This window comes from Procambarus clarkii, chromosome 47 (assembly GCF_040958095.1).
Source record: "Procambarus clarkii isolate CNS0578487 chromosome 47, FALCON_Pclarkii_2.0, whole genome shotgun sequence".
NCBI lineage: Eukaryota > Metazoa > Arthropoda > Malacostraca > Decapoda > Cambaridae > Procambarus > Procambarus clarkii.
Genome location: NC_091196.1, coordinates 27,319,465 through 27,344,794, shown reverse-complemented (window position 1 = coordinate 27,344,794; position 25,330 = coordinate 27,319,465). Strand labels below are relative to the sequence as shown.

The 25,330-nt window shown below is 48.3% G+C and overlaps 1 protein-coding gene across 1 annotated transcript in view; it reads right to left on the bottom strand.

The window, feature by feature from the left end:
• Sym (symplekin scaffold protein) overlaps positions 1-25,330 on the bottom strand; it is a 106,830-nt gene that overhangs the window by 40,518 nt on the left and 40,982 nt on the right. The window contains exons 5-6 of the mRNA XM_045749978.2: positions 23,068-23,216; positions 11,979-12,133 (exon numbers count right to left, since the gene is read on the bottom strand). Of these exons, the coding sequence (XP_045605934.1) occupies positions 11,979-12,133; positions 23,068-23,216 (304 nt within the window). The remainder of the gene's footprint in view (positions 1-11,978; positions 12,134-23,067; positions 23,217-25,330) is intronic.

Sequence of the window (25,330 nt, the reverse complement as noted above, 5' to 3'; positions counted from 1 at the left end):
CTTCACACCAGGTGGCAAATACTTAAGTTTGTGTGCTAGGAAGCCTTCAGTGTGAGCGAGGCGTGGAGTACCAGCATGCTGCAACAGTGGGTTTATGATGGGCCGCTGAATACCTGGGACATCTTTTGCAAACTTTCCTAATAACTGTATTGCAGCATCAAATACAAAGTCACGGAAAGTGGGCTTACGTCCAGTTCTCACAAGGTACATGTTGAAACAGTTCAGCATGCTCATGTCCACAAGATGGAAGAACACTTTTTTCGTCCACCTACATGTCTTCCGCACACACTCTGCAGTGCCAATCATCATGTCTGATTTATCAATCAACCGCATGTTGATATTATAGTCTAAAACACAGTCTGGCTTATATAGTGGTGCGTTTGTTTTATGGCTCACTTTCCCACTGTTCACCATTGTTCCATCATGAATTGTTGTCAACAAGTTCACCTCTCTTTTGTCTTTCCACCGAACTGACAGAATGTTATCACTTTTCCTTCTCTGACACTCACCAACTGCAATGTCGTTGTCAAACACAGGCATTTCCCTTCGTTGTGGCTTTACTGTACCAACCAATCCGGTTCTATTTTCTAGCAAGAACCGAGCTAGCAAGGGACTTGTATAGTAATTATCTGTGTATAAAATGTGTCCCTTGTTCATCCACGGAGCCATGATGGTCTTCACTACACTCCCCGAGAATCCATGTTCGTCGTTACCGGGAATGTCTACATCACTAGCCGAGTACAGAATCATGTGTAACACGTATCCTGTCTCACAATCACAAAGAACAAAAAAATTTCAGGCCAAATCGGTTTCGTTTTGAGGGAATGTACTGTTTGAATGGAACACGTCCCTTGAAAAGTATGAGAGATTCATCAACCACCAGCTTCTGTGCTGGTACGTAAAAATCTCTGAATTTTCCAATAACATCGTTCATGTAGTGCCTCACTCGCCACAGTCTATCATCAGGTGTTCGGTCCTGAACACTTCCAAAATGTAGACACCTGAGGAGTATCTGAAACCTGTCTCGTGACATATATTTCCCGAATAAAGGTGTTGGTATTGTCTTGTCCTTGCTCCAATAGTCATTTATTGCATGTTTGTGACAGTGCTTCATCAACAGAGTGCCAAAAACACATACATTTCCGCCACTGTGGTATTTTTCCAACGCTGCAGTCGTGAAAATTCTGTGATTTCCCTCTCAATCAGGTAAGCAGCATGCAGGTTCGTTTGGTGTACAATGTATTCCATGAGTGGTTCATCATAGAATGCTGTAAAATATTCCATCTCAGCCATGTCCTCACCTTGATTAGGGAAAAGGTTTGTAATCCCTACATCTTTATCGTCAAAGTGAGGAATATTAGGAATAAAATCGTCACCATCACTCCACTCAAGTACACCAGGCGTCCTGCGAGATGCAGAGGAAAGACGGCGAGGAAGCGATGCATACCGGCGACCAGGAGCTGAATACCGTCTGCGAGAAGCACGGCGGCTACGTGCACGTGAGGTGGGTGCACGTGAACACGAGGGTCTTGGTCCCTCATTTGGTGCTATGCGGTGGCGCTTGGCTGGGCGAGATGCTGCTGACGCGACAATTTCTCGCCCAGTTACACCACTGGTACCAGCCACAGGCTCAATAAAACTTTGATCTGAGTCACTAAACCCAGAAAAGGAGTCACCTCCCTCTGACTCGTCACCCTCAAACAGAAAATATCCACAGGAACTGTGAGGTCGTGGTAGAATTGGGGTAGAAAATGGGCGAGGAGGCATGGGAGAGCGTATAGGCCTCGCCATGGCATGGCGGTCATTCTCACTTTCACTGCTGCTGCTACTATCTCCCGACAACTGTGTATAATCCTCATCGTTGTCTGAATCGTCAAACACACTTTCTTCACCTTCAGAGAATAATTCGTGGGCTATTTGCTCTGGGGTGAGGGACTGAGTGATGCGTGCTCGTGAGGCGTTTGACCGTGCGCTCGCCATGGTGACTCTCGCTAAACTGAGGCCTCCCATGCCATCGGAGCGTGAGCTGGATTTTTTTTCAAAATGGCCGCTGTTTACTAGAGCCCCTGGGCAGCGTATGGGACCCCCAGCTACACCGCGGGCCATTCAAATCGTGCGCGGTACCCATACACTTCATATGAAGTTAAGCGCAGTTGACTGGTAAAACGATTTACACTTCATATGAAGTGATGCGCACTTTAAGGGTTAAGTGGATGGATTCTGAAGAAGCGGGGTCGGCCGAAGAAATCAAGGAACTAATGGTCATGGAAAAGTTTATGTCCGTGCTCCCTCCTGAGATCAGGATGAGGGTGAAGGAGGCGGACATAAAGGACCTGAGGGCCGCAGCCGACCGGGCCGACATGCTAGAAGAAGCCCTACGCCCACGCCGAGAGGGACAGAACCGACCACCCGCATACGTCGGAAACGATCGGAGTTATAGAAGGACGGATGGATGGAGGACAGGAACGAGTTCTCCCAAGTCCCATTTCTCAAGTTGGAACACCCGAGGATCAAAAGGTGTTGTAGAGCCGATAGGGGAGAACCAAGCTGAGAGCTCGGGAACTGTTACTGCAGGGAAAGAAACGACAAGTGAGGCGGGAAAGACACAGGGTGTGACGGTCTCTGGAGGCAGTGCTAAGACGAGCGGTGGCGGATGGTCTCCGCCGAGGGGCCGCTGCTACAACTGCGGAATACCCGGACACGTCGCGCGGGAATGCAGACGCCCTAAGCAGCGGGGACACGTTGCTTTAGTGATGTTCGAGGACCAGAGGGCCGAGGGAGTGCGGGATGAACCCGTGCTGAATGGGGAGAAGAAAGTTCACCCATTCATGTGTCAAGGAACCGTAAGGATGGGGGTCGCAGACCCCATCCCCGTGAAGATGCTAAGAGACACCGGGGCTGACTTTACCCTGGTAAGTGAAACCCTGTTCCCCGAGGGTTACGAAAGTACCAGTGTGGGGGTGGCTAGTGTGACCACTGTGGGAGGCCCAGTGAGGATGCCCCTACACCAGGTAACTTTAAGTTCCGATTATGGCTGCCAGACCCTAGAGGTGGGAGTCTGTACATCAATGCCCGAGATGGAGGCGCAGGTCATCTTGGGGAATGACGCATGTGGAGGATACGTCCTCCCGCATCTCGTGAAAGGCGAAGAGTGCCCAGAACAACACGAGGAGGCAGGCGAAGATTTGAACGCCTGTGGGGACGAGAAGGGAATCGCACCGGTGGCGATCCCAGTTTGTACTGTGACACCGAGACAATGCGAAGAGCAAGGAGGTTGTGGATCTGATGGGGCTGAGGAGTCGACTGACAGCCTGGGAACAGATCACCTCTACGTAGGACCCAGAGAACGAGTGGAGGGCGAGAGTAGCCCGAATGGTGAGTTGCAGGTGACACTCACCAGTTCTCCAGGGGTAAACCGCACTCGTCTCGGGGAGTTACAGCAGGAGGAGTTCCCCGAATTGGTTAGTAAGGCCGAAGGAGGACGTGTGGGTCCTGAGAAGGCTTACTTTCCATTTATATATATTATATATGCCATGTTATTCATGATGAAGGAACGATGGACGCCAGGAGCAACCGTGGGAACGGTGAATAAATATGTCCAGAAGTTCAAAGAACGTCTCACTAGAGCGAAGAAACTGGCTAGGAAACTCCTGAAGAAGGCGCAACGTAAGATGTCGGAGTGGTACGACAGGAGAGCTGCGCAGAGGGATTTTCAGGCCGGATCACAAGTAATGGTTGTGCTGCCAGGTAAAGGTAGAGCGACCAAGACGCGGTTCAAGAGACCGTACCGAGTGCTGCGACGGTTGGGTCCAGTGTTGTACGAGATTGGGAAGCCGGATGGACCCCGAAAGAAACAGGTGTGTCGCGCAGACCGCCTGAGACCTTTCTTCACTGTGGAAGGTAGAGCCGCCAAGCAGGACGGAACGGATACCCGAGAAACCCAGCGGAAGACGGGTCTGTGTGTACCGAGGAAACGAGAACTCCCGGAGGAGGAAAGTAAGTGGTCCAGGGCGAACGGCACCAGTCTCACCCGCGCTGAGAGTCTGACAAGGATAAAGGTCAAGCACATCAAAGGGAAGGAAGACGTAGTAGCGGACGCCCTATCTCGCATACACTAACGAGACATGACTCTTATTTTAAGGGGAGGGGTATGTGACGGAGTTCCCCCCCTTTTATAATTCTCCCACGCCTGCAGTAAGAGTCATGTCTGCTTTTCCCAAGCGTTCTCTACGTTGCAGGCTACAATTTGATATATGGGAGAGAGTGAAGTGTTCTCGGAGAGCCGAGAAATTTGTGAAATAGTAATATTATGGCCTGTGGTTTAGGCCCTTTAGGGAGCCAAGATGGCGCTGGCCTCTCTGATCTCCCGCCAAAACCGTGTGACGTCAGTGGCACCGGATTGGTCACCGACAGCAGTGTGGCACCGGGAGCCAATGAAAACCTCCCATAGTGAAAGTGACGTCACGATGGAAGGGGGGTCCGGGCCGCGCGCCACTCTGGCGCCAGCAGTCATACACGACACGTCATAGAGGTCGGACGTGCGACGAGTGGTCCTGTCTGTCGGACAGCTGTTTCCCACTACCGTAGATTTACGCGTCACCTGAAGTCCGCCAGTACTCTGAGAAGTCTTCCCTAGTTCATGTGTTGAACCAGAAGAGGGAATTGACGGTTATTTGAGCAACAAGTGCTCCAGTCAGGTACTGTGCCAGTAGCAGTGAAGCCGTGCAGTGACGTATGTTGACGTCTGTGGCAATTCACCAGTTCGTGACAGCGTAGTGGCTGACAGAGCCACTGGGTAGCTGAGGAAGAGAGGACTATTTGGGGAAACCGGACGACTGTAGCTGAGACGTAGGCGACAGCCGTTGCTGGGAGAAGACGACGGCCAGGAGACCGACTCCAACCTTCAAGAAGTCAAGGAGGAGGACGGACCTGCAGTGAGGAGGCACGGAGACGACGCGCTAAACGGTGGGACGACGAGAGGCTCTGGTAGGACACGACGACGTGTAGTGTGAGGGCGTTCCCGACACGAGGACCAGGAGCTACATCTCGACTTTCATCGGAGGATAGGGTGAAGTAGGTGGTTCTAGTTCCCTCCCCATTCCCCTTTAGTTAGCTATATTATTCGGCTATATTATCTAGCCTGAAGATTTTATATGTCGTGAGCAAGTCTCACCTATGTCACGGTGAAGCACCAGTGTGCTAGACAGTACTATCAAGAGTACTTGTAATATTCATGTTGATTATTGGTGTGTACAGGCACCAGGAACCAGTGATAAATTTACTGTGTTGTGTATATCTTTCTATAGATTTTGATATGAACATATAGTGGTAAATTATATGTAATATTATGCCAGTATTTGGAGGTTAGGCTATGTGCCCAGAAACTAATTATTTTCCATGTATTGATGATTGATTTATATACCATATATATGTCTATGTTCATTCAGTGAATAATCATTTGTGAGTACAGTGAATTATTGCGTTATCGCCCACGAGAGAAAGTACTGAAAACTCCAGTGTTAATATTTCATAATATATTGTTGGATAAATAACAATGTGAAGCCATTACAGTGAATCATTATAGCATTGATTGTAGAAAAGACTGTTTGAGCCTGAGTATAGTGTAACTGAGTAATACGGTTTATTTGTGCCAATATCGAGTGTGCGAGTTTCTAGTAATATTGGAAATTTTAAAGAAACAGCGCGCGTGAATCTAGAAAACAAGCCAAGTTCGCGCGGAGAGGCCATTGCAATCAGCTGTTCTTGACACTTGATGAGGAGGGGAGAGTGTTGCCCTCTAGTGATCGCATAATATCCGTGGGAATTACCGGCCGAGTCAGGATCAGTTGATTTATAGATTATTGTGTGGCCTTGTGACATCTTTCATACATTTTAAGTAAAATACAAAACTATCTTAGTGTTTTTATCATTCCCTCCATTGATCTTGTGGTTATATTATACTGCTAAACATAGAGTGATAACAATAAGTACCTGCCTGATTCCTGATCTTTGAGTGTGACCTTGCCAAGGCTACCACTGAATACACCAGTCCACTGATGGTGTTATTGGCCACCTTAAACACCAATTGGCGACCTTGTGGTTTACCGTAGAGCCCTATTGTTGGGGAGGGCACACGACAGTCGAGGTGAACGAGTCGTGTTCTCACTCTTTCTTAATAAGAGGCCGTTAAGATTGACTGGGAGACTCTCCTGGCGTGCAGTGGCGCCGTGAGGATCGAGGGAAGACCCGCAGGGCTACGGTGAGTTACCTTGAGCATAACTATTGCTTACCCCAGAGTAAGGGTAGAGAATAATAGAGAGGTGGAAACCCCAACAATATATATATATAATATATATATATATATATATATATATATATATATATATATATATATATATATAATATATATATATATATATATATATATATATATATAATATATATATATATATATATATAATATATATATATATATATATATAATATATATATATATATATATATATATATATATATATATATATATATATATATATATAGAGGAACGCCACGACAGCAGAGGCTCTTCAAGACAAACACCCACCCAGAGCCCCCGACAGCAGCAGGGATCCCCAGGAAAACAATGCTGGCATAGAACCCTTGACTGTTCGAGAATCTGAGGTGTACAAAGCAGCCATGTCTTTCCCAACAGGTTCAGCAGGGGGCTTTACAGGCCTAAGACCCCAGCACATCAAACAAATGCTGAACCCGGTACTTGGAGATGCTGCAAAGGACCTTCTAGTGGAACTTACCAGATTCTCCAACATGTGTTTGGCTGGCGGCATCCCTGAGGACATCAGGCCTGTCTTTTATGGAGCAGCACTCTGTGCTCTAAAGAAGAAGGATAGGGGTATCAGGCCCATTGCCGTTGGCAACACCCTCCGACGCCTTGTAGCTAAGGCTGCAGTGAGATCTATCAGCCAGGAAGCAGCCACCTTGCTGAAACCTCATCAGCTCGGGTTTGGGATTCCCCTAGGTTGTGAAGCTGCAGCACATGCAGCGCGGGCTTACATTGTTGATCTCCCGGACCAGAAGGCACTAGTAAAGCTTGACTTCAAAAATGCCTTCAATCAAGTCAGACGAGACGCTGTCCTCAGGGCTGTACACAACCATTTCCGTCTCCTTTACCCATTCATCCGATCGTGCTACAGTGGGGACTCTAAGCTTCTTTTTGGGGAGCATGAAATAAACTCCTGTAAAGGTGTCCAACAAGGTGACCCCTTAGCCCCCCTCCTTTTCTGCCTAGCTATCAAAGAGGTCACTGATAGTCTGACAAGCGAGCTAAACATCTGGTACCTGGATGATGGCACTCTAGCTGGAACTCCGGAAACCATTTTGGGGGATATAAGGAAAATCCAGGAGCAGGGAGCAGCCTTAGGCCTCATTCTCAATGCATCCAAATGTGAAATAATCTCCCGCAACCCAGACATCACTGGGCAAATACAAAATGCTCTTCCAGACATTCTCGTTGTCGAGCCACCGGACTGCACTCTCCTGGGTGCCCCCATTGGCCCACGAGCAATCGAGGAGGTCCTGGCTGCAAAAATCACTGACCTAAAGAGAATGCAGGACAGGATTGACAAGATTGATGCCCATGATGCTCTCTTTCTCCTTACAAGATGCCTGTCTCTCCCTAAGTTGACCTACTTTCTGAGATGTTCTCCATCCTACAGCAGCCCTAAGTTAAATGTGTATGACACCCTTCTGAGGTCCATGCTGGTGAAAGTCCTGAACCTGCCATTGGACGACTCTCAGTGGGAGCAAGCAACCCTTCCTGTAAGACTCGGCGGCCTTGGTGTCCGCACAGCCTCCCAAATTGCTCTACCAGCCTTCCTTTCCTCCTCTCATGCATCGCACGACCTCGTCAGAGATATTTTACCTGCAACCCTGAGAGATTCAGCAGGAATACACGATCCTGCTTTCACTGAATGTTCAAATCAGTGGAATGTTCTTGCAGCCCCAGAAACCATTATAGAGCCAACAAAACAACACAAACAGTCCGGCTGGGACCACCCTCTAGTGGAAAAAGTAGCTGATGCCATGCTAAGCGTAGCAACATCAGACAAGGAGAAAGCCCGCCTCAGAGCAGTTCGTGCCCCCCATGCAGGAGACTTCCTCCTGGCAGTACCCATGTCTGCAATGGGCACGCGCCTAGATCCAGAATCCCTTCGTGTAGCAGTGGCCCTCCGCCTTGGTGCCCCAATTCACACTGAATACAAGTGTATTTGCAACAGGGTGGAAGCAGACCAATACGGACTGCATGGGTTGCATTGCGGAAGCACAAAGGGCTGGCATGCAAGACACAACGAGGTCAATGACATCATCAAGAGAAGCCTCGTCTCAGCTGGGTGCCCAGCGGAGAGAGAACCTCGCATCCTAGGGGTCCAAAACCCGGATTTCCCAGCACTTCGCCCTGATGGCATCACCATATACTCATGGAAGGAGGGTAGACAGTTGGTGTGGGACTACACATGTGTATCCACCCTGGCTGACACCTATGTACACTTCGGAGCTGATCAAGCAGGTGGGGCGGCCAACCACAGGGAAACAGCAAAATCACTCAAGTACAGGCGACTGGAAGGTCAATACCTCTTTGTTCCCATAGCGTCTGAGACGCATGGCCCCTGGGGCAAGAGTGCCTTGGGATTTCTCAAGGAATTGGGGTCCAAGCTCATTGACGTCACCAGAGACCCAAGGGCTTCCAGTTTTTTATTTCAGCGTCTCAGTGTGGCGATCCAGAGGGGAAATGCTTGCTGCGTCCTCGGTTCCTGTCCAGAAGCGGAGGAGCTTCAAGAGATCCATAACCTTTAGGCATTTGTCTTGTATGTTTTGTAACCTTTAAATACACAATAAAGGAAAAAAAAAAAAGGGAAGGGGGTGGTAGGAGAAAAGCACACAGAAACTGTATTGGAGGGAATACACATTCCCTCCAATGCGTTATGTGTGGTTTCCTCCGAGGCTATGGGTCCCCCTTCTTCCAGCCAGAGGTGGTACTCCCTTCCCTCATATTATTTATTTATTTATATATATATATGTATATTATATATATATATATATATATATATATATATATATATATATATATATTATATATTATATATATATTATATATTATATATATATTATATATTATATATATATATTATATTTATATATATATATATATATATATATATATATATATATATATATATATATATATATATATATATATATATATATATATATATATATATATATATATAACTGAAAACTCACCCCAGAAGTGACTCGAACCCATACTCCCAGAAGCAACGCAACTGGTATGTACAAGACACCTTAATCCACTTGACCATCACGACCGGACAATAATGAGGTGATAGCCGAGGCTATTTGAACCACCCCACCGCCGGCACTCGGATAGTAATCTTGGGCATAGCATTTTACCAAATCACCTCATTCTTTGGGGCACACGTGAGGAACACAAATGCGAACAAGCCTGAATGGTCCCCAGGACAATATGCAACTGAAAACTCACACCCCAGAAGTGACTCGAACCCATACTCCCAGAAGCAACGCAACTGGTATGTACAAGACACCTTAATCCACTTGACCATCACGACCGGACAATAATGAGGTGATAGCCGAGGCTATTTGAACCACCCCACCGCCGGCACTCGGATAGTAATCTTGGGCATAGCATTTTACCAAATCACCTCATTCTTTGGGGCACACGTGAGGAACACAAATGCGAACAAGCCTGAATGGTCCCCAGGACAATATGCAACTGAAAACTCACACCCCAGAAGTGACTCGAACCCATACTCCCAGAAGCAACGCAACTGGTATGTACAAGACACCTTAATCCACTTGACCATCACGTCTTGATATTGTCCTGGGGACCATTCAGGCTTGTTCGCATTTGTGTTCCTCACGTGTGCCCCAAAGAATCAGGTGATTTGGTAAAATGCTATGCCCAAGATTACTATCCGAGTGCCGGCGGTGGGGTGGTTCAAATAGCCTCGGCTATCACCTCATTATTGTCCGGTCGTGATGGTCAAGTGGATTAAGGTGTCTTGTACATACCAGTTGCGTTGCTTCTGGGAGTATGGGTTCAAGTCACTTCTGGGGTGTGAGTTTTCAGTTGCATATTGTCCTGGGGACCATTCAGGCTTGTTCGCATATATATATATATATATATATATATATATATATGTCGTACCTAGTAGCCAGAACGCACTTCTCAGCCAACTATGCAAGGCCCGATTTGCCTAATAAGCCAAGTTTTCATGAATTAATGTTTTTTCGACGACCTAACCTAACCTAACTTTCTCGGCTACCTAACCTAACCTAACCTATAAAAATAGGTTAGGTTAGGTAGGGTTGGTTAGGTTCGGTCATATATCTACGTTAATTTTAACTCCAATAAAAAAAAATTGACCTCATACATAATGAAATGGGTAGCTCTATCATTTCATAAGAAAAAAATTTGAGAAAATATATTAATTCAGGAAAACTTGGCTTATTAGGCAAATCGGGCCTTGCATAGTAGGCTGAGAAGTGTGTTCTGGCTACTAGGTACGACATATATATATATATATATATATATTTTAATTTACTTACTTTGGTGGTGCCAATTAACACACATTAACATTACTCTGTTTCCTACTTTAATGGGACAGGAAGGTATTAGCCAGAGAAATATGGGAGGAATAAAATTTAAATAGCTTTTACTATAGGCACTAATGAAATAATACTCATTCATTAATTACACCTTCCTCACTATACAGCATCACAGGTAAACAAATAGATCCACATTCCAACAATCATCTGCCCTAACACATTACTGCTTCATAAGACTAGGTGTATGAAACTCATCAATGGTCAAATACAATACAAACACAGCACATTCACTCCCTAAATTTTTTACTCCCAGCCCAAGTGCCCAACCACTTGGAGTGAACGGTAGAGGGACGGTCTCGCTTCATGCAGGTCAGCGGTCAATCCCCGACCGTCCAAGTGGTAGGGCACAATTCTTCCCCCGTCCCATCCCAAATCTTTATCCTGATCCCTTTCTGGTGCTATAAAGTCTATCTTGGTGCTTTCTCTTGATAGTTCTCTTCTCTTCCCTCCTTACAAACCAAGTGCCACCCATCCTTGTTCATACTTAATCCTTACTTCCTTACATAACATGCCTATCCAACTTCTCTCTGGTTTTTCTCTTCTCTTAACCTCAAGTTCACTTGAATACAAACTCCTTACTATTCTACTGTAATCCAGTCATCCAACATTCCCAAACCATCACACTATACTCGCCTATATCTTATGATTTACTATATCAACTTCTGCACTATTCTTTCTAAGTGTATCTGCATTTTCAGATTGTCCATTTTCCTTTCTCTAGTTCTTATTTTTCCTATTTATGTCACACCATTATTACTCATACATACTTAAGCATAGTATTACAAGCAGAGAGTATCTCACAAGGACCCACTATGCACTTGGGACTGGTATGTGCATGTAAAGTGCTATCTCTTATTACAATATAAAATTATTCAACTCTCTGTGCTCATTACTGTTTCATTAAGGATGGCACCTCTTCTTACTGACTTTTCTGGTGGAGTCAGATAACCTCTGGAATGGAGCCCCAGATTTATGTGTTGTTAGCAGTAACTCCATTTGGTTTATCTTCTTGTGATCTACTACACTATAATGAACTGTACATTATAAACCTATCCATACCCATACCTTCATCAATGCTATTGTACATTTATTATATATTTGGCTGCCATCAATTCTATGCCAGTGACTCATGATCAAGAGAGACAAGTTTTGTCATAGCACATTCGAATCAGAATGACTCAAGACAGAACACTCCCTTGCAATAAAAGTGTACATAAAAGAGAGAGACCTTGAAATGTACTGTGCACATCAATCGTTTCTATATTAAAAGAATTTACCTCAGAAGCTGTAATTCCCAGATCATTAAGAACTGTGGTAATATTTTCATGATAGTCATAGGAGGCTGGGTGCTTCAGTAAGTTCAGCATCTGGATCTTCAAATGCTTTCTGACACTGTTCACTTGTGACTTCGTTAGTGTTGGTGGGAGATTGGCTGAAGAGAAAAAAAAGTGGATTTTTTCATATCTTATTTGTCACTATTAGTAAAAAAAATTTTTTTTTAAATATAATGAAATACCCCTTTCTGGTAAGCATCAGTGGCTCCCTGAAGCTATGATGCCAACAAAGCTTCCTAATACGTAGCCACATCAGTTACAGAGGTCTCATTGGCCTACCAAGGACCAGAGCCAGAACCTGGGCTGCAGTGAAGAGGCACAGTGAGCAGGGAATTGTTATGATCACCCTCACCTTGAAAGCACCCAAAATACCAGACGAAATAAAAAGCAGATGAAATAAAAAACTGTTTCATGACAACAAAACACAGGAGCAGCCAACAGATACCACTAAATGGTCCATACAAAATTTGATATGAAACAACTACCCCAGTATGCATGTGCCAAGCTGCCAAAAGGCAGCCAAGCCAGCATTCTGTATCCCACATTCAGTACACTGCTAGTGGGCTACAAACCGACACAACTGTTAGGGACAATGGGGGGGGGGGGGGGATAGTTCATTACATTCAATGCTGGTTTTCTATGGGGGCCCCTTGGTGAATCCCTCAAACTAACAACAGAAAAGAATGAAAAAAGGGATTTACCAAGTAAATACAGCAGCTACAAATCAAAGAAGAAACACCAAATTGGGAAACCTGGCCCAGTGCAACACAAGCCCTAATGGGACCTGGAACACTGATCAAATACCTAGTCACCCAAACCCCCCATTAGATTTCCAAAACCACCAAGCTAGAATGGCATATTAGCAAAAACAGCGGCCAAAGACAAACTTACGAACGTCGTGGGCCTGAGGGTAGAATGCATGCTTGCTAGCTTTAATGACACGGGAGACAACCTGGGGCAAATGTGCCCTAGAACAGATAACTAACGACACCAGATCAACAAACAGCACATCTACCAAACCAAAACTGGTGGCACACAGGTAGTGCCGAACAACCACTACCAAATACAACATATGATGCACACTCAGCCAGACAAACCAAGCATCAATTACCAAGAGACCCCTCCAAAAGCCAACAGTCATTCATCACCAGAAAAGATACAAGCAAAGAAACCATCAACCAGGGCCAAAAGAACAGAACCCATGACTTTTAAGGAGAGCATAAAATTCCCCAAGCCGACAACCAAAGGTGAGAGCGAATGAAAACAATACCTTAAGAAAAACATCCTGAATCTAAGGGGCATCTGTGAACTAGGTGGAAGAATGACACTCCAACACTCAATCTAGACACAAGAAGGCTCAGGGCAAGCACGAGCTGGCCGGAGGTGAGACAGCATGCAAAATGCCCCCAAGGAAGTATTGACACGTAACGCCAATGAAGGCGGTTCCGCCATAGCCACACAAAAGGTTATTAAGCATGAGGTTCCAATCAACAACCAGGGCAAAACAGAAAAGAATCACTGGATCTGACACAGAAGAAAATGAAGAGAGAGAGAGGTGAAAAGAGCACATGTCATACTGTAGCTGTGGTGAAAGACGCAAGTGGAACACCAACAAATCAGTCACCTTTGCACCATACAAATGGTGATAATTTGCGTTAGAAACTCCAGACACGTAGAGTGGAGAAGGTTGAACCAGTTAAGTTTATCACCATTTTTTAAGTTTATCACCAGTTTATCAAATTTTCTACAGAGCTGCATAATACCTGTGTCCATACACAGGTATGGACACAGGAGGTAGAAGAGCCAGAAACAGGTGCAGAAGAGCCTGAAACCAGGGCTGAGCCAGCCCCCAAAGGGCTATATGGATTACCATACTTCCACCAGTATGTCTCCAGCCGTGACAGCACCCAGAGTATCAACTGAACTAGGGGAAAAAACCAGTGTTGAATGTAATGAAACGCCATTTTCTGGGTGAGTCCCAGAGGCTCTCCGGAGCTATCCATGGCTGATATGGATACTTTAACTATTTTACATCAGTCGATGTAGGTGGAGTTCTAGCCTACTAGGGACCACGAGCCAGAGCCTGGCCCCCTCAAAGAGGCATGGGAAGCAATGGTCCATAGAAATGCACATGTGATTTGAAGCATTCTATATCTACCATCGACTGGGACAGGCACCCAGAAAGGTAAGCGCCACAAAACAAACCCCTATTCTGGTTAACAACGAAAATCATCAAACGAGTGGACAGAACTCCCCAAAAGAAAAATGAGCAAACAAGCATGACGTCACACGAGCCACGCTGCATGTCTGCACAGCTCCCCCCCCCTCCCCGGAAGGGGGAAGGGGGGGACCCTCGACCTGGCGATCCCCGCCCAAGTTCTGAGGCTGGATACCAAAAACTGCGAAAAACCGCCGACCGGAGGGAGGGAGGGTTGCCAGGGAGCCTCTGAGACTCACCCAGAAAATGGCGTTTCATTACATTCAACGCTGGTTTTCTGGGGGAAGCCCTTATGGCTCCCCAGAGCTACTTCACCAAAGACTACAAAAGAAAAAAGGGACTTACCCGGGAGGCGGTCGGAGCTCCACTGCTCAACTTGAAGTCGAGACAACGGGCTGCAACCGCCAACCCAAAGCAACACAGGCCCGACTGGGCCCAGGAACGTTCACAAGGTAGCATGCAGCCAGGACCCTGTTCGAATGCCAAAAACCCCGTGCCCGAATGTCAGCCCAAGACATACTGCCAAAGACGGCAGCAAGAGCAGCAAACTTACGAACGTCATGGGCACCGGGATATCCAGATCCAGGCTGGCTGGATTTAATAACCTTGCGGATGACCTGAGAGACCCAAACCCGCGAACAGGGAAGAAGGGAAACCGGATCAACCCAAAGCGCATCCCTAGACACAGAAGCCGTGGCGCGCAGATAACGGCGGAGGGCCGTAACCGGACAACAAATGGTGAACCCCCGGCCTGACAAACCAAGCATCAACAACCCAAGGACCTCTCTGGAAAGCAGCAGTCTCTCTCATTCTTCACCAGAAAAGAGGGAGACGGCTGCAGACGAATATACCTATGACCACAACCAAAGGAGCAAAAACCTCTGCGCCTGAGCAGAGCATGAAGCTCCGCAACACAACCCCCAGAGGCCAATGCCAACAGAAAAAGAACCTTAGCAAAGTAATCCTGAACCAAAGAGACCACAACAAACTGAGAAGAAGATAGGAGAACACTCTGTCCAAAGACCAGGACGGCTTAGACTGCGCATGAGCAGGCTGGAGGTGAAACACCGCACGAGACAGCTTGCGAAACAGCACAGAAGTAACATCGATACCAAAAGCAAGCTGCAGCGGCTCCGCCAGCACCGCCAGATACGAGGTGACAGTATTAGGCATAAGATGGCAGTCCTGGAATAACCAAGAAAGGACAACACCACCCGAACTGAAAGCGAAGAGCAACAACGAAGGGACAAAAAAGAACCGGAAGGACCGCCAGGAAACTTCGTACTGCCGACGAGAGGAAGCCCGCAGGTGGGAAACCAATGAGGAAGCCACCTGATCACCATAGAGATGGTGATAAACACGAGTCAAAAACACCAAACATGAAGACTCATGGAGAAGAGCGAACCAGTCTCGTGCCGGACCAGGCCGATCTCCTGAAAGAGGCGGAGCCGCGGAAAAACCTCCGGGTTCGGACACCGGGCAAGCAGGCCTGAAACCAAGGCTGGGCCGGCCACCATGGGGCCAAGAGGACTACTCGCCCCTGGTAAGTCTCCAAGCGAGCCAGGACCTGGAGTAACAACTGAACCGGGGGAAAGAGATACAGGAACCCCCACCTCGACCAGTCCTGCCAAAAGGCGTCGATCCCGACAGCCTCGCAGTCAGGGAAGGGCGGCACGTAAACCGGAAGATGCCTTGACCACGCTGACATGAAGAGGTCCACCTCCGGGCGTCCGAACATCCGGCAGAGCCAACTGAAGTCGGCATCGACCGCCTCTTCCGTGGACAGGGGAACGAATCTGGACAGGCTGTCAATCAGGACATTGGACACCCCCGGACATGAACCGCCAGGAGAGCCAAACCCCGAGAACTCAGCAGACGAGTCACCCAAAGCGACCAACCCCAAAGAGCCAAGGACCTCATCGAACCCACTCGGTTCAAGCAGTGAACCACTGGGGAGCAGTCCAAATGGAGCCAGATCGTCGATGCGCGGGCAACCCGAACCCTCTAAAACGCAAACAACACCGCCGCGAACTTCCACACCGTGCTGTGGACCTGACGGAAGGACGAACCCCACCGCCCCTGGCCGGCCTGGTGAGCACTGGCCACAAAGCCCCAGCCGAGAGACGATGCATCCGTGAACACATCGAGCAAGGGCTCGGGAAGGCACCAAGGCACCGAACCCCGAAAAACCTGAAGAGGAAGCCGGCGACGCAGCAACTGACACAAAGCCCCCAGGGGGCGAACCCAGCGATTGCGAGAGAGGCGGAAGGAACGTCCCCGAAGGAACCAGAACAGCCGACGAAGCCAAACCCGACCCAGCGGGTAGACCAACATCGCGAAGTTCAGGCTCCTGCATAGACCCTTGAGCAACCGCCGGGTGACCCGGGAGCCTCCCAGAAACAGGTACAGGTGAGACCGCAGCTGAAGTAGAGACGCTGGAGGAAGAGACAAGGATGTGGTCCGCGAGTCCCACACAAGACCCAGCCAGGTCCGAACCTGGGAGGGAACCAGACGGGACTTCCGTCAGTTCACCAGGAACTTGAACCCGGCGAGCTGGGAAAGCACCAAATCCCTGACGAGCAGACACGTGGACCAACTGGGAGCCCAAACCAGCCAGTCGTTGAGGTAAGCCAACACCCGCACCCGTAACAGACACAGACGGGCCACCACGACCCAGGTAAGGGGTGTGAACATGCAAGGTGCCAGATTCAACCCGAAAGGGAGACAACGAAAGCAGTAGCACTGACGCCCCACAACAAAACCGAGCCAGTCCCGGAACCCCAGACGAATATGGACGTGCCAATATGCATCCTTGAGGTCCAGGGATACCATCCAAGCACCCGGCTCCAACAAAAGCGGGACCTGAGACAGAGTGGGCATCCGAAACGAGGGACAAAAATCCCAAGGGTTCAGACGGGACTAGTCCAAAATGAACCGCAAGCCCGCACAGTCCTGTTTCGGAACTGGAAACAGGCGGGAAACCCACCTGAGGGACGACGTCGTTTCGACTATGCCCAAGCGCACCCACTCCAAGATGACCCGACTGAGCGCAGGAGAGGAAGCCTGCCCCGTCAGCCCCAAACCCCCTGAAGGAGGAGCAGCAGCCACCCAATCCCACCGCAAGCCGCGAGAAATGCCCCGAATGCCCACAAATCGTGAGACCAGGCGCAAGCGAACAGAGCAACCCCCCCCCACCACCCTGTCAATGGTGCGAACCACGAAAGGGCCGCTGCCCCTTACGAGAACCCGACCTGCATGCAGAGGGAACACCGCGCCGACCAAGCACAGAAGGAACCGCAGGCGGCATCGGCGCCGAACCCGACACCTGTGGCCTACCCTGACGAACAGAACCGCAAGCTCATGCACGACCCCACTGGGAAGGAACCCCCGGTTCCCCCGGACCCCCAACAACTCAGACATAGGGCGACAAGTGGAAAAAGCCGCCTGAATATAACGCTCAACCACAAAAGCCTTAAAATAATTAAGAAGAGGACAAAACGGAGAAGACAACCTAAGAACCAGGGCCCAAGCGAATTCCAAAGAGGAAGCAAGGACCGCCTGTCGACACGCAAAATAAGCAGAGAAAAACCGCAGCAACGCCTCCCGCAGGATCGGCGCAAACAGCTTCAACATGGCAGACGACACCCGAGCAGCCGAGACCAAGGTGCCAGACCCAGGAACAGCCCAAAGCGTCTCCACATCCTCCACACGCCAATCCAAAGACAGCTCCAGGAGAGAAAAGAAACGCAGGACTGAAGCCAGAAAGCCACGAGCACGCAAGTCCTCAGCCACAAGTGCAGCCGACAGGGAAGGAACCTGCACATGCAGCTGTACCGCACCAACATCCCGCAAAAGGGCAGGAGTGAAGACACACTCATTAAGATGCCCAAAATCACCCCCCCAGGTAAACCTGGACCACTGTCACCGCCTCATGCCACTCAATCGTGCGGGGTCCGACAGAATGAGTCCCAAGCATCCAACGAAAACAAGGGGCAGTCTGCAAACCAGGACGACCCCGGAACCTCATAACGCACCCAGTAAGGACATGACGATCCAAACCTGAACAAAGAAGGATCCATTATGGAGGCATACGCCGGGTCATGCAGGAGGTAAGCCGCAATAGCCGACTGCACCTTAGGCGGAGAGATGCAGTAAGCCGAAAACCTCCGAAAAGACGGAACCGAAGAATCCACAGGGACATGGAACTGAACCCAAGTCCAAATCGTACGCAGAGGGGAAAAAGAAAACCCCACCCCTTGCAACAGTAAGCCCTGCTCAGAAGACCTGAGAATCCAGGCGGGGTCCAAAGCCCCCAAGTCAGCTCCTCCCCAACCCCAGTCTCAGAAGAAAAATCCGGGGCAGCCAAAAGCTCCGGAAGAGAAGGAGCCAACTGGTCAGACCCCGGAGCAAGGGCAGGAGGAACCGACTCGAATGCCCCCGTAGCCACCCTGGACGGGGCAACCCCCGAAACTGCTCGAGTCTCAGAGACCTCTAAATCCTGCCCCGACCCCGAAGCCCTCAGACGCTTTGGGGCCAGAAGCAGGGGAGGGGGACTGAATGAACCACCAAAGGGGAAGAACAAGGGGGCGCAAACGGAACCAAGGCCGAAGCGACCAACACCCCCAAGTCCGAGTCCCTATAAGTAAAGCGGGGAAGCCTCGGGGCGTCCAGGGAGGCAGCAAGCCGAGCGTGTTGCAATAACCTATACCTATCCTGCAATGCACGTACTGCCTGCACCCGAAGAATATCATCTGCAGATTGGGTGAATTGTGTCACAAACAAGGAACAAAGTTCGCAGGACTCGGGGTCGAATGTGTCACAGACCTAACAAGCAGCATGACGGAGGCAAAAACAATGAGTGTCGCCCTGAAACAAGGGAACAGAGCAACCCTCAAACTCGCACAGAGCGAGAGGGGACGCAGGGGTCTCCTCCATCAGACCTGAGTGCCCCTGTGGGGTTTCCCAGGACCCCTAGGCTGGTCTGCTAAGGGTTATCCCAGGCAGGGTACTGCTAACCAGCGTCCCAAACTACCAAGCAAACTGCAAAAAACTGAACTTACGGGACATGTCCACTCACGAGGGCGAAGCAGGGGGTGCCACCACACAAATGACCCTAATATAAGGGGAAGGGAAATACAAGGCAGACCCCCACCAGACAAAAACAAATAGAAAAGAAAAACCTTGCAAGATGATAAAGTACCCGAAAAGAACAGAGCCAGCCACTGTTCAAAGTGACAACTAGCTACACAGCACCCCACCAGTGTAATAACTACCACCTACCCCATGGTAAATAAAGGGGGAAGAACCCCCACACACTCGGGGCGGCAAAACACCAAGCAGCGAAAGGCCAACAGAGGTAGACCCAAGGTGACTTGTGGAGGAGAACCCCAAGCCCCTAGGGCAGTACTTACAGGGCACTCAGGGAAGGTGACTTAAGTACATGCAGCCCGAGTACCCGAGAATAATACTCTCAGCTCGCACGACCACCGTAAGAGCAGCACTGAAAACAATGACAGCACTGAAGAAGACCGGAGCTGGAGCCACATGACTGTGCACGATCCCATCAGCCAAGGAACTGAAGGGTGGATCCCCGGCATGGGGGTCTGGGGCTCCCCCTACCCCCTCCCGGGGGACGGTGGGAGCTGCGCAGACATGCAGCGTGGCTCTGGTGACATCGTGCTTGTTTGGTCGTTTTTCTTTTGGGGAGTTCTGTCCACTCATTGGTGATTTTCGTTGTTTTAACCAGAAAAGGGTTTGTTTTTTGGCGCTTACCTTTCTGGGTGCCTGTCCCGGTCGATGGCAGATATAGAATGCTTCAAATCACATGCATTTCTATGAGCCATTGCTCCTCGGGCCTCTGTGAGGGGGGCCAGGTTCTGGCTCGTGGTCCCTGGTAGGCCTAGAACTCCACCCACAATGACTGATGCAAAATAGTTAGGGTATCCATATCAGCTGGATAGGTCCAGGAAGCCATAGGGGCTCCTGCTTGATGGGGTTCTGGGAGTTCTTCTACTCCCCAAGCCCGGCCCGAGGCCAGGCTCGACTTGGGAGAGTTTGGTCCACCAGGCTGTTGCTTGGAGCGGCCCACAGGCCCACATATTCACCACAGCCCGGCTGATCCGGAACTTCTCTTAGAAAACAGTCCAGTTTTCTCTTGAAGATGTCCACGGTTGTTCCGTCAAAATTTCTTATGCTCGCTGGGAGGGTGTTGAACAACCGTGGACCTCTGATGTTTATACAGTGTTCTCTGATTGTGCCTATGGCACCTCTGCTCTTCACTGCTTCAATCCAGCATTTTCTTCCATATCGTTCACTCCAGTATGTTGTTATTTTACTGTGTAGATTTGGGACCTGGCCCTCCAGTATTTTCCATGTGTATATTATTTGGTATCTCTCTCGTCTCCTTTCTAGAGAGTACATTTGGAGAGCTTTGAGACGATCCCAATAATTTAGGTGTTTTATCTCATTTATGCGTGCCATATATGTCCTCTGTATTCCCTCTATTTCAGCAATCTCTCCTGCTCTAAAGGGGGAAGTGAGTACTGAGCAGTACTCGAGACGGGACAACACAAGTGACTTGAAGAGTATAACCATTGTGATGGGATCCCTGGATTTGAAAGTTCTCGTAATCCATCCTATCATTTTCCCGGCTGCACAATATTTCCTTGGTTATGCTCCCTAAACGTTAGATCATTGGACATCATTATTCCCAAATCCTTGACATGCTGTTTTCCTACTATGGGCAGATTCGATTGTGTTTTGTACCCTGTATTATGTTAAAGATCCTCATTTTTGACGTACCTGAGTACTTGTACCTGAAATTTATCACTGTTAAACATCATGTTATTTTCTGCTGCCCAATCAAAAACTTTGTTGATATCTGCTTGTAATTTTTCAATGTCTTCAGCAGAGGTAATTTTCATGCTGATTTTTGTGTCATCTGCAAAGGATGACACGAAGCTGTGACTTGTATTTTTATCTATATCTGATATGAGAATAAGGAACAGTAGCGGTACAAGGACTGTACCTTGAGGTACAGAGCTTTTAACTGCGCTTGGACTAAATTTTATTTGATTGACCGTTACTCTTTATTCTGTTCGACAGGAAATTGAGTATCCAGCGTCCTACTTTACCAGTTATTCCCATTGACCTCATTTTGTGTGCTATCACTCCATGATCACATTTGTCGAACGCCTTTACGTTTGACAAATGTGATCCAAAGTCTGCAAATGTGTTTGCAAAGTCTTTGTATACAACAACTGCATTTTGCTTTTCTTCTAGAGCTTCTGTGATTTTGAGTAACTGTGATTTTTGAGTGGTTGAGAAACTGTGACAGAAGGATCTTCCCGCTCTAAATCCATGTTGTCCTGGATTGTGTAGCTCATTATTTTCCATAAAACTAGAAATTTGAATCCTAATCACTCTTTCAAACACTTTTATTATGTGTGATGTTAGTGCAACTGGTCTATAATTTTTTGTCAAGGCTTTACTACCCCCCCCTTGTGCAGAGGAGCTATATCTGCAGATTTAAGTGCACCTGGTATCTCCCCTGTATCCAGGCTCTTTCTCCCTATTACGCTGAGTGCTCGCGCTATTGGTACTTTGCATTTCTTTATGAATATTCTTTATAATATGGCTCCCCCTCAGAAAAGGATTATACCCCCCCAACTAGAAGGTTTTGAATAGTAGTCAAAGACTTGTGCGCTACCTTAGGGAGAGGCTCACCACCTCAGCGACCTAGCACCTCAGGGACAAACTCCTAACACACCAGAGAAAGCAACTTTGGTCATGCAGGGGCCAGTGTAGCTTGAAAACACGCTTGAGAAGCAAACCCCAAAACTAGGAAATATATGCTAGCAACAAGGCAATCCTAAGGATGGCCAGCACTCATCTTATTGAAGAAGCAGAAACTTTAATAACTGGCAGGCTAGGGAAGGTGAGCAGTGAACCCTCACAAACCAAAATCAAGACAAAGTGGGATCTGGGGGTGACAACCTCGCCATCAGCTTGGCACATGCCACATAATCTGGGGTAGTTTTGTACCCAGTTTCATATGAATAATTTTGTTTTAAGCAATTCTTTTGTGATGTTAGCCGTTTCAGTGGTTTATTTCCATGAACCAAGCAGCTGTTTTGTATTGTTTCATCTGTTTTCTGGGTGCTTTCTTGGTGAGGAGCGATTGTAACACTCCTCTACTCCCTGTACCTCTCGAGGAGCCAAGTTCTGGCTCTCCAGTAGATCAATAAAATGTCTATGACTGATGTGGCTAAGTATTGGGAAGATATACTAGCAATCTAGTTTCAGGGAGCCTCCAAGGCTTTCCCCCACAAGAACATATGTAAAAGAAAATACGTAAATACAGTAATTTGGTTAATGAAACAGTAAGGTTAAATTATAAATCTACGTACAAAATCCTAAGTTTACAAATTCACAAAGAAGGTTGGCCTGAAAAACTTGAATGTCAAATGTACACTGAAGTAATTTTTATTATCCTACTAATAAGGTTGGTTTTGAAAATATGATTTATTGTCGTGCAAGAGAAAAAACATTAATTATTACTACATTTGATCACATTGAATAAATGTTTATTCCATACAATGTTTTAATGGTTTTAATAATCCTACTAGACAATATTATTATGGTTTTAATTTTTTTGCTAAACAGAATGCATTCAATAACTGTGCAATACAATCAGAGGTCTACTGTACGTATATCAAACGTACTGTAAATCATAACTTTAGTTTAAATACTTTCACCATCTTACAGTGTCCAAATAATCTCAAAATAAATGAAACAATTTTAATGGAAACTAACCATGCAGAATTTCCAGGGCATTGATAATTTTGCCAAGGAACTGGGGCCGTGCTCGAGCAATGATGGTGAGCGATGACATGCAGGTCATTAAGTTCACCGAGCTGATGTGAATAGATCCTTGAAAGCCTAACAACTTGTTCAGCACCATCCTGCACGACAAAACAAAAAATAAAAATTGACTTGACTTAAAACATAAGTACAGTATTATCCAACTATTTATGTTTTGATAGCAGTTTATCAAGAAATATATCCCATCCCTATACCAGGCAACAGACATTGCTCACAATACAACAATTTTACTATGAATATTCTCTCTCTCAAAAAAAAACCCAGCGTTGAATGTAATGAAACGCCATTTTCTGGGCGAGACCTGGAGGCTGCCCGGAGCTTTATCGGCTGATATGCTAATGTCAGACTTTGGCATCAGTCATGTGTATGGAGTTCTAGGGCCTACCGGGGACCACGGCCAGAACCTGGCCCCCTCAGAGAGGCAAGGGGAGCAATGGCCTATAGAAACCCCTGTGTGGTAGGAAGCATTCTATGTCTGCCATCGACCGGGTCAAGCATCCAGAAAGGTAAGCATTCCAAAACAAACCCCTATTCTGGTGAAAATTGCTACCTAAAGCCGAACTAGTGGATAGAACTCTTCAACAGAAAACAAGAAAACTAGTATGACGTCACTGCGCCGGTGTCTGCGCAGCTCCCCCCTCCCCGGGAGGGGGAAGGGGGAGACCCAGACCTCCCACGCCGGCTATCCACCCATCAATTCTGAGGCTGGATGTCAAAACACGCAAAAAACCGCCAACCGGAGGGAGGGAGGGTTGCCGGGGAGCCTCCGGGTCTCACCCAGAAAATGGTGTTTCATTACATTCAACACTGGTTTTCTGTGGGGAGCCCCGTCGGCTCCCCGGAGCTAACTACCCACAGAGGAAGGTCAAAGGGACAGAACCGGGAGGCGGACACCACGCACCCCCCACGGAAGCGAGACAACCGGCAGCAAACGCCAACCCAAGGTGCCACAGCCCCGAAAAGTCCCGGGAACAACATGAGAACAACGAGCAGCACGGCCCCCGCACGAACACCAAAAATCCATGCCCGAAAGACCGCAAGGCCACGTCGCCCAGACGGCAGCGAGAGCAGCGAAGCCACGAACGCCACAGGCATGAGGAAAGAACACAGGCAGCTTAGCCGCAAGAACACGGCTGACCACCCGGGACACCATCACCCGCGAACTGGGAAGAACAGAACCGGATCAACGCAAAACGCGCTCCGGACCCAAACGCCGTGGCACACAAACAACAGCGGAGGGCCGCCACTGAACACAAAACACGACACACCCCCGGCCCGACCAACGAAGCACCAACAAACCCTGGACCCCTCCAGAACGCAGCAGCCCCACCCCGCGCCAGAAAAGATGGAGACTGCTGCCACCGAACAACCAAAACGCTAAAACTGAAGGAGCAAGAAAACTCAGCGACTCGACCCCCAGAGGCAAAGGCCAAAAGGAAAGAGCTGATGAAAAAACACACCGGAACCGAAGGGGCACTACCAACCGAGGAGAAGACAGCACGCTGACCAGAGACCAGGATGGTGCAAGCGGCGCACGAACAGGCCGGAGGTGAAACGACGCGCAAGACAGCTTACTAACGGTGCAGAAGCAACACCAAGACCGAAAGCAAGCTGAAGCGACTCTGCCAGCGCCGCACGAAAAGAGGCGACAGTATGTGGCAAGACGACGGCCCCCAACCCCCACCAGAAAACCAAGCCGAGAGTAAACCAAGCTAACAAGAGTAACCACCTAAGAAGGGACAGGAAAAGGAAGGACCGCCAAAATACCCCATACTGCCGCTAAGAGAAGCACGCAGGTGGGACACCTACCACGAAGCCACCCGACCACAACCGGAGGCGAGACCGCGAGGCAGAACATAAGCAGCCCCGACAAGGCCCCTCCGAGCCCAGGAAAAAGGCAGAGCCGCGGGAAGATCTCGGGCGCGACCACCGATACCCAGGCGGCACAAGGAGATGGAACGTCTGCCGAACAGAAAAACTCCCCAAAGCATGCAAGCCCGCCAGGAGTTCAGAAACGACAGGTCCGACGCAAGACATCGCAAGACCCAAAAAAAAAAAAAAAAAAAAAAAAAAAAGGCAGGGCAAGCTAGGAAACCAAAGAAGGCGGAAGGGTCGCCGCCAGAACAGTACCCGAACCAAGGGGTACGAATAACTGCAATAGACCGAGACAAAGAAGCACATCACAGAACACAGG